The sequence below is a fragment of the Pleurodeles waltl genome, chromosome 9 (genome assembly GCF_031143425.1).
Source record: "Pleurodeles waltl isolate 20211129_DDA chromosome 9, aPleWal1.hap1.20221129, whole genome shotgun sequence".
NCBI classification, from domain to species: domain Eukaryota; kingdom Metazoa; phylum Chordata; class Amphibia; order Caudata; family Salamandridae; genus Pleurodeles; species Pleurodeles waltl.
In genome coordinates, this window is record NC_090448.1 from 153,312,570 (window position 1) to 153,328,145 (window position 15,576).

General features: G+C 43.5%; 1 protein-coding gene across 1 annotated transcript in view; it reads left to right on the forward strand.

The window, feature by feature from the left end:
- CCDC66 (coiled-coil domain containing 66) overlaps nt 1-11,555 on the forward strand; it is a 236,185-nt gene extending 224,630 nt beyond the window's left edge. Inside the window, exons 17-19 of the mRNA XM_069206457.1 lie at nt 2,769-3,049; nt 4,112-4,239; nt 11,055-11,555. Of these exons, the coding sequence (XP_069062558.1) occupies nt 2,769-3,049; nt 4,112-4,239; nt 11,055-11,111 (466 nt within the window). The 3' untranslated portion in view covers nt 11,112-11,555. The remainder of the gene's footprint in view (nt 1-2,768; nt 3,050-4,111; nt 4,240-11,054) is intronic.
- The last annotated feature ends 4,021 nt before the right edge of the window (nt 11,556-15,576 follow it).

The following is a 15,576-nucleotide window of genomic DNA, read 5'->3' on the forward strand; positions in this document are numbered from 1 at the left end:
AAGCGCTATGTTCACTACTTGAGGATTCGCCATTATACAAAGGGCACTAGGGCAGAGAAGGCACACCAATATCGGGGTTTTCCTTTCAAAGTTCAAGCTTGAACAACGGACCACTAAGTAATAGGCTGCACCTATCCCGTGGCGGCGGAAATCCTCAGCCCCACGGACGTCTCCGCTTACGGAACCGAGGAGTCAATATATATATGAGACAGAGAGTCAGCCGGACCCAAAAATTAGAGCCAGACCAATCGTTGGCGGCGCCATGTCGCGTGGGCTCTCATTATCCTAAATGAGACTACTGGATTTCTAGGCAGCAGGATCGTTCACGGTGTGGGGGACTGAGTCCGACCCACTTGGAAGGACCTCTGTCATCTTAAACCCGGTTTTGCTCTGGCTAACTAGCAGTGCCTCATTTCTCCAAAAGGGAAGAGATGATTGGGCAGCCGAGCGCATGACATCTTTGGAACTTCTCAGGGAAGTCGTGGTCACTCAGATCCAAACCAACTCTCTCATTTACAAAATGATCTCCTATAGAAATGACCAAGGCAGTGTAAGTTTTATATAATGTTTTAATAAAACGGCTGCATTTTAGATATTAAGGCGTGAGCCGCAATAACCAAAACCATACAACACAGTAGGATTGAAATAATCACGAGGAGAGTGAAACATAAGAACAACGCTATCATGGTGTTTAACAATTTCTACTCTCTCTCAGCTAGTTCTATTTCGAGCACAGCATGTTAAGCTTCTAACTTGCCTTTCTGAATCCCTGGGGAGACATCAGCCCTCATACCTGAGCAAAGGCCTGTGATCTGGTTCAGCATCTGCAACGAGGCAGTCAGCGTCTAGTTGTGGTTCCCTGGTCGGAATCTCCCTCTTGCGTGTATTGGGACAAGGAAGTGTTTTTATAACTAACGTGTCAGCGTGATCACAAAATGTCCCTACGCAGAAATGCCAAAGACTAAACTCCTACCACGTCTATCGGCAATGTACCAGACTGTATCCTTGACTGAAGCACAGAGTGAACAGGAATGTGTTATGGAGAACTTCAGTGCTGAAGTAGGCTAAACAGTGTGATATAAAAAATAAAACAAGACCGTAGAACTGGTTATTTGAAAAATAACAGTACAAAGCCGAATAAAAGCATTTAGAGCAAAGTGCACAGAGGCTCTAAGCTGCGAGCAAAGGAATAAAATACATCCAGGGCAAAATGCACAAAGGCCTAAAGCCTGAAGCTAATGCGCAAAGGATACGTAAAACTGACCACACTACAAAGGGAACCTTCTGAAAAGGAAAAAATCCCCTCCTCAAAGGAAAGCATTTACCATGTTATGAAGAGCAATTTGAAAGAGCTTCTTGACAAGAGCTGCCAGTGAATACTGAAAGTTGAAAACCTCAGCTAAATGTGTTTGAAGAGAGAGGTCAAAAGTTCACCTGGCTTTCAGAAGGTAATAAATATTCCATTGCAGAGGAAACTAGATTTGTAGAATCACATCCAGGCAAGCAGTTAAAAGTCAAATAGAAACATCTCTGTGAAAGTTTAGGTTTGTGCAGAGGCTTACAGTGTGAAATGCAAATGACGCAGATAAATAATTACCTCAGGCCCTCACATGAAGTCTCTGAAATGACTTCAAAACTTGATGTCTCTGTAAGATAAAGGCATATTTATGCAGCTGCAGTGCTCCAGTGCTCACAAATGCTGAAGAAATTAATCATTTTGATGTGAAAACATCTCCTTCTTTCCAGGAAGTGCTGAAGCCTCATGGAGCTCTAAAGAGCAGGGCCATCTTGTGTGACCTCCAGCCACGCCCCCCTATTGGGAACATCTTAATGTTACTTTTTTGTCAGAAGTACTTAAGCTTATTTTGAAACTTGCCAAATGAAATGTTCTTACGTGGACAACAGATTATTTCACAGTACTTTCGATATTTTTGAGGACACCTGATGTTCATTTACCTTTGATACCCCATGGTGTTTCTGTTTTTGATATGTTTTATATGCATGTGTCACATTCTGGTTCAAATCACTGCTCAGCAGGACCTCGATTTTTGTCATTTTTAATAGCCTAGTTTTCGTAGCCTTTATGTATTTATAGTTTCAAACATCGTAACCTTAAAACTGTTTCTGACGACAATAGCTTCTGTTTTGTTGATGAATGAGAGGCCTTGTCTGTGGTTTTCTCGTAGACCGTTTGTTTCTAAAGACAAATTTGAAGGTAAAGTTGTGTGAATTCTTTCTTAACCAGGCAATTGAATTGTCAGCTTTCTTTCACAATGTTCAGCAACTGGTAAGCAATCTTTAAAGGGTGTATGAGCCATTAAAAGAGAAAGGTTAATACCTTTGGTGGGTTTGGTTCTGATGGATATAGTGTTTCAAGGCCTTAAGTGCCCGTCCACCTATCTTCTCAGTCCTCAAATCTTCAGATAGCTTATGAGCCTTTTGTGTAGTGTATTGCATAATGCAAAGCAGTGCGACACCTAAAACGCAAGTGTCCCCAACTGGTGTGTTGTGATGGTATGTAAAGAAAACTTTCTGTGGCCCACACCCTTTAGCTGGGATATTTAAAAGAATGCAGATTCTGCAGGATTGCTTTGTCCGTGTGAACCAACATGATAAAAAAACATATATATACCTTTTTCTATTATTTATAATTAAAGGAAAGTACGTATGTCCATGTTTGGTACAGTGAGCTCTTGTTTTTATACCAACTTTTTTTATTCAGTTTAGCCCTAGGTTACATTTACAGTGAAATTATTTATTTTACATAGACCTGAATCACCACCAGTTCCTGCAGTCAAAAACAAATTGTACCAGCACCAGCAAAGGCATTTACATGGATTAAATCCCGCAGTGCTGAAGGACAGTGGTGGAAAAGGAAGGGAGTGGAAGCAGGGTGAATTGTCTCCAGGAAACAGTGAATCTGAATGTGAAAGGCCACCCTCCTCTCACTTTATTCCCTATGTGCGAACAAAAGAAGTATACTACCTTGATCCAGAAGCACCAATGTCAAGACCTTCAACACACGATCCACAATACCGACGACTGAATGGTATGGGAAAATGTTGACTTAATTTTAAGGTAGAATAATTTTGTCGAATTCACAGGTCCTATTTTAGTTTAATAATGTGACCTTTAGTCCCGCAGCAGAGCCGAGCAGTGACCTCAAACACAATTTAGTCTAATGTACATATTGGATTCTTTGTAGTAAAACCTACACATTTAAATAAAATAAGTATTAATCTCTTCTCATGTAACAGAAGGTTCCATACGCTAGTTAAACAATAGACTATTAATGGTAATATTTTTCTTAAGTGGCATGGAGTTCCAGAAGGTTGCGTGAACTCTGCAGTAATCTCTCCACAAACAAATTATTTTGATATAAACTCGGTTGCATGTGCACCGAGGATTAAGTATTCTCTGCACTGCCTCGGTGCTAGATAGATAGTTCGTATTTTTATTGATTCTTTAATGTTAGAAACTAAATGGTTACTCTCTGAATCTGAGAAACACGCGCACACTTCTTTTTATTTTTGTATTCCTACACCTCTTCTAAATCTGTGGATGTCCTTTTGCTGCTCTTCCACACACTCTGAATGCAGACACGGTTCCTTCACCCATCACGCATGCAGACTCTGCTCTTATTTCACCTTCATCCCTGACCATTGTATATATTTTCGGAGCTTCACATCCCCTGACGAATATCCGTTATATGCTTGAGGACTATTTATTTTTCGCATCTCACGTTAGTGTTTTATCTCATTTTTAATGATATTTTCCCACCACCAGGGATCCTCCTTTAGCACCAAATGTGATTTCTTAGAGGATGCACACATTTTTTATGGTCTAAGTAGTATCATATTTGTTTGCTTGTTGCTTTTAAGAACTGCCTTACAAGTGGGAATATAACTAAATTTGCTGATATGATCCCATTTGTATCCCACGTACTATATTGCCTGCTAAAGGTAGGGAATCACAAACTTTCCAGCAGTTCGAACATGTCTGGTGAAATATTATGATGTTGTTAGCATTTGTTTCTAGATTAGAAGAAACGTTATAAAATAGTATTTTAATGTGGACATTTTTATTTAGCAGTCTGATTCCTATCCTATAGGTGGTGACCATGAACCTCGACAGATTTTTAGCTCTGATCATGTGAGAGACCCTTTGCTTAATCCCAATGTTGTGAAAAATAAGGACAGACAACAAGCAATCCTGAGAGGGTTGTCAGAGCTGAGACAGGTATGGCGATGTTTTGTATACATGTTTTATATGTTTTTCGTCTTTTGCTACCTGGGCTGCTGGTAATGAAAATAGCAATACAAGTAGCCCAACCCCCAATTCCTTCTCCAGAGTCATGAGATATTCCTTATTTGCAAGATGAGGCAACGGGACACAGTATGTACAATAAGAGGTCTGAATATGTGCATTACAGGCGTTTCCACTGGCTTCTGCACTTTATTCATTTTGTTATGCCTAAGGTGATTATAGGTTGTGTAACAGCTTGTGGTTCTTTCTCTTGGCTTTTTCTTCAACCCTGAACAGGTGCCATTGCAACCACCTCCGTTGTCAAAGCATATGTTTTGTACTTGCAGTACTAGAGGACTAAGCACATCTGGCCAACGCTGTCTTTTACAGGGTGTTTTAAATCTGTTTCCATGAGTCTCTTCTTGATTTCAAATGAGTGATCCGTGTAACATCTTGAAATTTGTAGTTAGGACACAGATGGAGCCACAGTGGCCTCTGATATGCCATTAATCCCTCTATTAGGTGCCTTCACTGCATACATCTCCCAGTCCTGGTATTGAAGTGCCTTTTAGCCTCATTATGCTGGAAAAGATTGTTTTAAATTTCCTGTAGGAACTAAATTCACCTGTACTGTGCACAAGTCCTCTTGGCATAGCCTGGTCTGGACTGGCCTGGCCCTTCTGTCACCCTGGTGCATGCTGAAGTATTTATTTCTATGGCTTCCTTCTCTTCATGCAACTATTCTATACCAAAATCGACCCTAGTCAGTGTTACGGTATGTACATGTTTATATGTAACCTATTACATCAGAGCAATTGATAAGTTTGACTTAAGAGGCAACATGGTGACATTCTGACAGTGTCAGTTAATCACTGCTGTGGTCGTCCTAGTTCACAGGTTCCTTAAGCTGCTTCAAAAATAAAACCATTAAGAAGCTTTTTGACATTGTTTAATTGCAGATGAGAATCTGTCTGGGGCACCCGTGGCACAGACTCACTGTGCAAGACTGTTACCCAGGGCTATGTTTGTCATAATAGGAGTAATACTGCTGTGACTACGACTAATGACAGCAAAATTGACCTTGTTGGTACTGTGTAACGACACCATCTGTTTTGCGATTCTGTGACTGGTGCATATGGTGATATTGTACTGGTAAAACAATAAGCTGTCAGGTTTCCCGCCTGATCTGGCGCAGGCAGCTAAACTGACAAGATGAGCAACAGCAGCATGTAATTTACTTTTGAGAGGCACTACATGTGAAGTGGTGAAGAGGGGCTAGTGTCAGAACAAGCAAGTAGTAGCTAGCCTTGTACCATCAAGGAATTTCCAACCTCATGCTGCTGTTGTGGGGCGAGGTGGGTGGGGCCGGTGTGAAAAGTAAAGCTGTGTGACTGTGTGGCAGTGCTGGGAGGAATAGCTCCACAGCTGGAGATTGTATCCACAGAGCAGCACAAATGGAATGGGGGAGTGTGGGGAAATGAGTGCATAACATGGTGTTTTTGTGGTTCGACTTTACAGTGTAATACACTTCACAACCCCTTTAGGACCCTTCGAAATCGACAACACACCTAAGAAATTTGATACCAATTTATAACAAGCATTGGCAAAGCCAAAACGTCTCACCTATGTATGAGCTTTTGGCTTTTCTAATTTTTGAGCCGTGTTGTACACCAGTTTGGCAGCTGTTCAGCATGGCTAAAGGTTAGTGGTGTGAAGGAGAGTGGTGTGGAGTATTGTGGAATGGAATGTTAAGAGGTGGCATAGAGATTCATGGAATGGTGTAGAGTGTAGTTGAGAAGCAGGGAGTGTTATGGAGTGGTGTAGTATTGTGGAGAGATGTAGAGCAGTGTGGAGTAGCATAGAACGTGTAGCATAGAGTGGAGCACAGTGTTGTACAGTGGTATTGAGCAGTGTAGATTGTTGCAAATGGAGTGAGAGTAGAGTAGAATGGCGTAGTGTTGTAGAGTGGCGTAGAGTAGATTGTTGTAAAGTGGAATGGCATGCAGTGGAGCAGTGTACTAGAGTGAAGTAGCATTGAGAGTTAGTCGAGTGGAGTACTAGAGTGGGAGGAGTAGTTTCACAAAATGGAATAGAGTAAAGTGGCATGGAATGGCATATAGGGAGTTGTGAAGAGTGAAGTAGTGTTGTAAAGTGTTATAGAGTCAAGTAGAGTTTAATGGAGTAAAGTGTCTTAGAGTGGCCTAGAGTGAAGAGATGTAAAGTACAGTGGTGCAGAGCAGACTGGCATAGAGTACAATGCCTTAGAGTACATTGACTTTGAGTAGAGTGCATTGGAGTAGAATGCAGCAGTGTAGAGTGGAGTTGTGTAGTGTAGATTGTAGTGGGATAGAATGCAGTTGTGCCAGGTGGAATGCAGTGGCGTAAATTGTTTCCAAGTAGAGTGAAGTGGTGCATATTAAAGTGGAGTGGTGAAGGATAAAGTGCAGTGGTGTAGAGTGCAGTGACCTACAGTTGCAAACAGGGCAGTGGCATCGAGTACAGTGGTGCAGAGTAGAGTGGCATAGAGTCCATTGGCGTAGAGTTGAGTGGTGCAGAGTAAAGTGCAGTGGTGCAGAGTAGCATAGACACCAGTGGCAGACAGTGCAGTCTTGCAGTGTAGAGTCTTAGTGCAGTAGTGTACAGTACATTGCATAGAATAGTGTTTCAGAGTAGAGTGCTGCAGAGAGCAGTAGCATACAGTACAGTGGTGCAGAGTAGAATAGTGGCATAGAGTCTAGTGACATAGAGGGCTATGGAATAGTGTGGGGTACAGTCCAGTGGCAGAGAGTGTAATATTGCAGAGTAGTGTCTTAGAGTGCAGTGGTGTAGAGTGCTTTGGCATGGAGTGCAGTTGTGTAGATTGCAGTGGCAAAGAGTAGAGTGCTGCAGAGTAGACTGCTGTAGAGAGCAGTGGTATATAGTACAGTGGTGCACAGTGGCAAGAGTGCAGTGATGTAGAGCGCAATAGTGTAGAGTGGCATAGAGCGTAGTTGGCGTAGAGTGCATTGGTTTTGAGTAAAGTGGTATAGAGTGCAGGTGTTTAGAGTAGAGTGGTGCACAGTAGAGTTGCGCAGCTTCGAATAGAGTGATATAGAGTGCACTGTTTTTGAGTTGATTACTTCAGAGTAGAGTGAAGTGGTGCAGTGTAGCATGGAGTGGTGTATGGTGCAGTGGCCAAGAGTGCAGCGTATGTAGTAAAGTAGAGTGATTGTGGCAGTGGTGTAGAGTGAGGCAACGTAAAGTGCAGTGGCATAGAGTGCAGTGGTGCACATTCGATGAGTATGTTGTAAAGTAGAGCGGCACAGATGGTGGTGGAAAGTAGAGTGTCATGGAGTATAGTGCTGTAGAGTAGTTTAGAGTGCAGTGGCATAAAGTGGTGCAGATTAGAACAGGGTGACTCAGAGTTCAGTGTCATAGAGAAGAGTGTTGCAGAGTAGTGCATAGCGGTGTACAGTATCTGGTTTGGAGTAGTGTGTGTAGACTGCAGTGTCGTAGAGAGGAATGGCATAGAGTGGAATAGTGCAGAGTTGAATACAGTGGCATAGAGTATATTTGTTTCAGAGTGAAGCTGCTTAGAAGGCAGTGAGAGTAGAATGGAGTATCGAATAGTGTAGTGATGCAGAGTAGATTTAGGATTGGTGTAGAGTGCAGTGGCATAGAGTGAAGCAGTGCAGGGTATAGTGCAGTGGCTTAGAGTGTAGTGGTGTATAGTGCATTGGCATAGGGAAGAGCAGTACAAAGTAGAGTTTAGTGGCATAGAGCAGTGTGCAGTGGTGTAGAGTACAATGGTGTAGAGTGTTGCAGAGTAAAGTATATTAGGGTAAAATGCAGTGGTGAAAAGTAGAGTGCAGTGGCTTAGAGTACAGTGGTGGTGTGGTGTGGAGTGGTGAACAGTGCAGTAGTGGATAGTAGAGTACAGTGGGGTAGAGTGATGCAGAGTAGGGAGGCGTAGATTGGAATAGTGCAGAGTACAGTGCAGTGGCGCAGTGTGAAGGGCCATGGAGTGGTGTAGTGAGTGTTGCAGAGTAGAGTGCAGGGCTGTGCAGTGGTGCTGAGTGGGGTGAAGTGGATTATGCATGGTGTGGTAGCACACTGCCATTACTGACAGCACATCCTAAATTGAAATGGCCATTGAATTTGCAGACATACAGTTTTACTGATAAAAGTATACAACGCACAAACTATAATGTGTGGAAATGTCATCACCTAATGTATTGATTTGTTTTGATGGTATTTAAATTAGTTTCCACCACACTTCAGAATTACCCTCTGTAGCCAGCATTATTGTCACATAAATCTTCTCACTTTAAAGCCAGAGAAAGAAAACTCCAAGCTTCCTCTGATAAGAGCTTGACGTTTGACCTCTGTCTTTGAATGCACAGCAAATGTAACAATATAAGAACAAGATTTAAAGGCCTGCTTACAGAAAGGGGCACTCTGAAGGATACTGTACATAAGGTTTGGGCAAGGAAAGGGACAAACTCAAGCTAGACAGCCTAAATGAAATGAAATAAAGCTAGTAAATAGAAAATAAGAAAATGTGAGTTACAAACCAAAAGAACAATGGTAACCAATGGTAACCAATGGGCAGAAGTCATTCCTGGAGACGCTTTCCCAAGATGTCGTTAGTAAACCAGGCAGCTGCACTGTGTGGTAGTCTTCAACCAAAAAATAGACTGTATTTTCTGTATTTTTAGACATCACAACAAAAAATATCCTCTGCAGGATACAAGGTATAGTTTAAAAAAAGGTATTTTCACTCAACAGTGAACAAGCCTTGACAGATTCAACAAATCTAGCACATTATCAGGAAATTTTGTACTAGGTGTGATACGGTCACTTGGAGTCAATTTAGGTGACCAACTCCAGGAGACAACAGGTTAGAAAAGGGCAGCTGATGGATAGGTTGTCAGGGAGGAAAGGTGAGAGATATAAAGGTGATTTTGAGACAGACAGGTGAGAAAAGAGAGATGGGAGACAGTTGGAAAAGAGACAGGTGAGAAAGTTTAGTGAGAGGGGAAGATGTGAATTAAAAGGAAAATAAGGAGATCAGTGAGGGACTCGGTTGAGAGAAGAGATGGTGTGAGAAAGAACGCAACAGGTGAAAAAGATGGGTGAGATAGTTCATTTAAAAAAAACAAAAAACAGAGGGGAGGCTGGCAGTGGGTCAAAGGTTCGATGACATCGCTTTCTGTGATGTCATTGGGGGTCAAAAGACGTGATGTCACTCCAGCCACCCTTGGCATTTTGGTGATTCAATGTCCATAACATGTGAAGGACCCAAAACGATGGCAGACCTGCTCATGATAAACAATATCCAAAGCATCAGTGACTAAAAAAAGCAATTCATTTTGTGTGTATTTTGCAGATAGTAATTTATTTGTTACCTCTTCCTAAAAGACTTTGCACGTATGCACATGTAGAGAGGCAGCATCAGTGGCTTCTAGAGCAGTGGCGGCTCCTCCTCTATGGTGGAGGAGCATCGTCCACCGGCCAGCAGCAAACTAGGTTTATTATCCTTTCATTGTTAAAGGGGCGGGCATTGGGGATGACAGGGACAAGGGGAGTGCAGTCCCCTCAGTGCGCATGTCTCGGGCCGGCCAAACACACATGCGCAGTAGGGTCTCTCCAGCCCGGCACACTGCTGCCAGGCTTGAGAGAGCTGGCACAGGCTCCCAGTCTGCCTGGGAGTGCCCTGGCTGGGCTGCCCTGAGCAGCGTTAGGATTGGCCACAGGGCAGGCTTGGGAGCTTGTGCATGCCGCCTGCTGAGGAGCAGTGCGGCAGAGAAAGGCGTGCAGGTAAGTTTTTTTTTATTTTTTTTAATGTTATTAATATTATTCCCTCACCCTCCCTGCGCGCCGCCCCACTCCTGTAACAGCCGCAGCTGTTCTAGATGCATCTTGGAAATACATTGGGCTGTAAAGTGTGCATATTTTATTGCAACCACTAGTAATTGGATTATTTTTCCAGTAAAGAGCCTAGGAAAGACTTATGCTGTAACCACATCCTTAGATGTCAGTCGATCGACCGTTCCCAACATCATTCTGGACAGTGTAGTCAATTAATTGATTACTCTATAGTGATATTCTTGTGGTGGATTAGAAAACTTTAATGTTTGTGGATGTTGCTAAAGTGGGAGAACAGCGCAGTATCCAGTCTCAACTCGGTTTTACCTGATGACTCCCTGAGTTGAGACCATTGGTGTAAGGCACTGCAGTGGAAGACAGATGCTAGGCGCACAGGAGGACAAGCAAGCGTGTGCGTTCCCTATTGATATGTACAGCATTTTATAGCAAGTGCGGTCCACCATCCTGACCTGCTTAAACTGGAGGCCCCGCCCTCAGTTGAAAAGGTGCAAGGACTAAGAGCAGTTGAATCACTATTTAGAAACTTTTGGGTAAATCTTCCTTTCAGCACTTCGCATTCTAAAATCATTGTTTAGCTTTCTCAGTTTAATCCTCGTCCAGAAGAATGAGTGACAGTCAGTTTTGGTTATATAGTAGTTTTACTTTTTTTCTCTTGTCATGTCTCTGCTTATGTTTTGTAAACTGTACCCAAAACGCCTCTGGGTTGCCCTTCTTATTCTTATTTTAACCTTGTATATTTTACATTAGAAATTCATTGCTGATGCAATTTGGCTTAATAAAAAAAATACAGAATCCAGGCTGAATGTAAGAAGCGTACCTTCAGAAAAAGCGCCGTGCAAATATTGTTTGTGTTCCAGAAAAAAATATTATTAATTACAGTTGTTGCATGCAAAGACGTTTCTTTACTTGATTATTCTCTTAATACAAGTCTTTTTGTTTAGGGTCTCCTACAGAAGCAGAAGGAACTGGAGACGTGCTTAATTCCAGACGCGAACTAAAATCCGTCCACTTCAAAGCGCTACTGGTTCCTTAGCAAGTGGTGGAAAAACTCACGCTCTTTAAATGAATCGTATTTCAATCACAGCACTTTAAAAGAAAGTCTTCTTAAAGAACTCTATTTAAATACGTTCAGTGAAACACTGCTGCATAATTTATACCATTTTGCGGTGTGTACAATTATTTCTGAAATGGAAGAATTGATTTTGGAAAAAAAAGTGTATATTGTGCTTTATACCTTTTTATATATTTGTTTCGTGTTTGTTTTATGGATTGCTGCTGTGTCAAAAATGAAACTGTCATTAATTGTGTTGAAAGTTCTATTAATTCTGTGCTACAGTTTTATTTTTGTGACTTAATATTTTTTAGATTTTTTTTACCTGAAATAATTTAACAGTATTTAATGTGCATCTCATTTTGGTAAAAAATAAAGCGGTACTGTGTTTGAAGTGTGGTTGCTTCAATTTGCACGTGTTTACTTATTTGCTAATGACTATTTCTACAGAGTAAAAAAGGGTTGGTAATTCTTTGCCATAACAAATTGACGTGTAGAATTGATCAACATGGACTAGGGGGAATATTTAGCAAAATGTCTCGCAAAGTAGCCCAGCAAGACACCTTGCTGCGCTGCGTTACGTGGTAAGGAGAGGTCAGGAACGCGCTATATTTAGCATTATATGGCTCATTCTTGTCCTTTCCATGCGCTGGCACAGTATGTGCTACCATGTGCCAACACAGGGACACTTGCACCAAGTGCAAGAGTGCCTGCTTTGCAGGCAGGATTGTTTTTGTGCGGGAAGGGTTACCCACAATCACTTGCAGCGTTTTCCTCTTTCTGCGTGTGCTCCAAAATGCAGCATACATAGAAAGAGGAAAAAATTAGAACTAAAGATATTTGTCCTTGTTACACTCCGCCTGGGTAGACATAGCATTTTTAAGCACTTGAAGGTCTACCACTCACAGTAAATCTGGCAGTGTGCCAAAATCCATGGGTGGATGCATGGTAAAGGCCACACTCCACCCATTAAACCGCTCTCTGGGGCGGAGTAACGCAAAGCAGCGACTTGTGCTGCCTTGCTTTACTCCAGATTTACCAAGCACTGCAAAGCTAAGCAAGGTTGCCTTGCATGGCTTGGTAAATCTCATCTAGTTTTTGCGTTACCCTTGCTTAAACCTTGTGTGGTGCAAGGACAATGCAAAACTTTGATAAATATGGCTCTAGATTTTTTTTTAAACTACAGGGTCAAGAACATTGCAAAATTAAAGATATTTCACGCATGAGATGAACACATTCTTTATCTCTTAGTGTATGATTATGGAAAACATGGATTATGGAAAACATGCATTGACTTTACATTCAAACATATGTATTAGTTTAATTGTTGTAATACCAAACGATGAGGTAACTGAGACATGTCAAAAGCGTTAAAGTGGATTTTAAGCTTTCAATCAGTTGAAACTAGATTTAAAGTTCACACAAATATTTATTTATGCTATTAAACAGGGAGGACTACTCCATCTGGTATGTTAATTAAGTAATATATCCAATGACAAACCAATAGTTTTGTCCAACTGGAACCAATAATTTCTCTGCAAATATTTACCAGCCACAGAGAACAATGAATTTGGTAAATATTTGACTTTACATAGATGGCACTTGTACATTGTTGCCAGCAGCGCTTCATTTGTAAATAAAAAGGTGCCGGTGCTCAAAGCTCTCCTCCTAAACTTGCGACTGTTGCAATTAAAAGTGCGAGCACATAATACTGAGGCAGGGTAATCCTAAAGCCATCTCAGGAATCTTTAATGCATTTAAAGCCACTCCCTGCACCTTCAGCTCCCTCTGGCAGCTTCCTGCTTTTCCCCTTTCTGGCGCTTTTTCGTTTTTCTCTTCCTCCGTCTTTCCCACATGTCTTTTGCTCGCAGTAAATGCTTGAGACAGAAAACTAAGCGCCGGCCCTCAGAAATAAGTGCCAGTGCTCAGCCCCGGAAACAACAAGCACAAATTAAGCACTGGTTGCCAGTCAGGACATAATCTTAGAATGAGAACTGTAGGAGACTACCCTCTTTTTGGCATGGTTACCTCCACTTTTTGTCTGCTGTCAGTGTGTTTTGACAGTTTTAACTGGGATCCCACTAACCATGACACCCCACAATTGGCATACTGGTGCCCCCATCTAAGTCCTTAGGATATGGTACTTGGGTACCCAGGGCATTGGGGCACCCTTGGTTCCCCATGGGCTCCAACATGTATTGTGCCACCCATGGGAACCCATGCAAAATGTGTGCCATTGCAGCCTGCGTGAAAAGGTGCGTGCACCCTTTCACTACAGGTCACTACACCAGGTCACTGTAAGTCACCCCTATAGTAGGCCTTCCTAGCCCAGAGGGCAGGGTGCAGGTACGTGTGTGAGGGCACCCCTGCATGAGCAGAGGTGCCCCTATGAACTCCAGCTCTGTTACACTGGACTTCGTAAGTACAGGGAAGCCATTTTACCCGTGTACTGGACATAGGTCACTATGACAGGTTTCTGCCCTCCTGCTGCTTGACCAGTTCAGGCAGAGGATGGCAGAACCAAGGATTACCTGTGGGAGAGGGAAGTAACACCCTCTCCCTTGGAAATAGGTGTTACATGGCTTAGGAGAGGTAGCCTTCCCAAGCCACTCGTATGCTTTGAAGGGCGCATTTGGTGCCCTCCTTGCATAAACCTGTTTGGACCACTCCCAGAACCACTTGCACCTGCTCTGGCACGAAACTGGAGAATGGAAAGGGGAGTGACCTCTCACCTGTCCATCACCACCATAGGGGTGGTGCCCAAAGCTCCTCCAGGTGACCACTTGATTCTGCCATCTTGAAACCATGATGGGCAGAGGCCCCTGGGAGCATCTGAGTGGTCAGGTTAGGTAGGTGATGTCAAAGCCCCGTCCCGATAGGTGGTCACACTGCTAGGTGACCAATCCTGGGCTATGTAGGTTCTCCCTCTTTGGTGGGTCCTCAACAGTCGATGTGCAAGATTCCAGCAGGACTCCTCTGCATTGTGTTCTTCATCTTCTGGCCACTGGGACTGCAACTGGACCCTCCAGTAACCGACAACCTGCAACACCAGCGATGACTGTGCTCGGCAACAATTTTTTTTCTCTGGCTCCTTCCAGAAACTGCAACATTTCCCCAGCTGTGCATCCTCTGATAGCGACAAGTATTCAGCCTGCAGAAGAATTAAGAAGGAATCTCCTTTGGAGTGAAGGAGTCACTCCACTGCATCCACAGGCGCCAACTGCAACAACGAACGGCTACGTGGATCTTCTCTTCTCCCGAGCCTTGTGGATCCTGCATCACAGGAGGTGGTCTGGAGTGGTCCCCTGGATCATCTCTACCAGCTTTCGAACTTGGGAGACGGCAAGCCCTTGCCTGTCCTTGCAGAACAGTACCCCTCTGCACAGCGACCCTTGCAGCTACCAAGGCTTTTATGTTCCCCCGCCAAGGGATCGTCAGGCTCTATGTACCCCCAAGCTCCAGCACTCCCTCCTGCAAAGCACAGTCTCCTGTCTGCTGTTCCAGCGACTCGGAACACTTCTTCAGGTGTGCTGAGTGGTGCTCACTCCGACTCCTGTGCCTTCTGCCCATGGGGCACCTGTGGGGGATGCCTCCTCTTCTTGTGGCTCTCACAGCTGCTGAGTGTCACCTCCGACTCCCTTTCCCCCTCCCCCCAGGCCGAGTCCCCTGGACCTTGCTGGTCCGCTTCACCCTTGCAAACCTTCTCCAACTCTTGTATTTGCCAAGGCTTGTTGGTGGTTTTTCCAGAACCACCAATTGACTGCATCTCGACTGCTGACGTGGGACTTCACTTCTGGGACTCCTATTCTGCTCCTGTGCTGCATTACTGACCTTCGTCCACTATCGACCTGGTCATGCATCCACAGAAGGGTGGGTAGTGGCTCCTGCCACAATCAGACACTCCATCTCAAACTGGACTTGTTCCCCTTCCTTTGCAGGTCCTCTTCTGTCAGGATCCACCTTTGGGTTCTTTCAGTCTTGTCTGGGTCTTGCACAATCCTTTTCCAAAGTCCTCCTGATGGTTTTGGGGAAAACCAGGTACTTACCTCTGCTCTCCCAGCCGCTGGGGGGGGGCACTCTGGTACTCACCTTTTGGGGTACCTAGTTCCTCCAGCTCCCCTCTACTGATTCCACTTGCTTGAATAGGGGGAGGGGAGGGGGCTGCCTTTCACATTCCACTTTTTTGGTATATGGTTTGGTCCTCACCTAGAGCCCTCACTATGCTATTGCATGTACCAATGCCTATTGCTTTCTATGCTATTTACTGATTGCTAATGTGTATATAATAGTGTGTTTACTTACCTCCAGTTGGAGTATTGCCTATACAGTATTTTAGTATTTTTGTTACTATAATAAAGTACCTCTATTTTTGCAACACTGTGTGGTTCTTTCATGTGTGTAAGTGCTGTGTG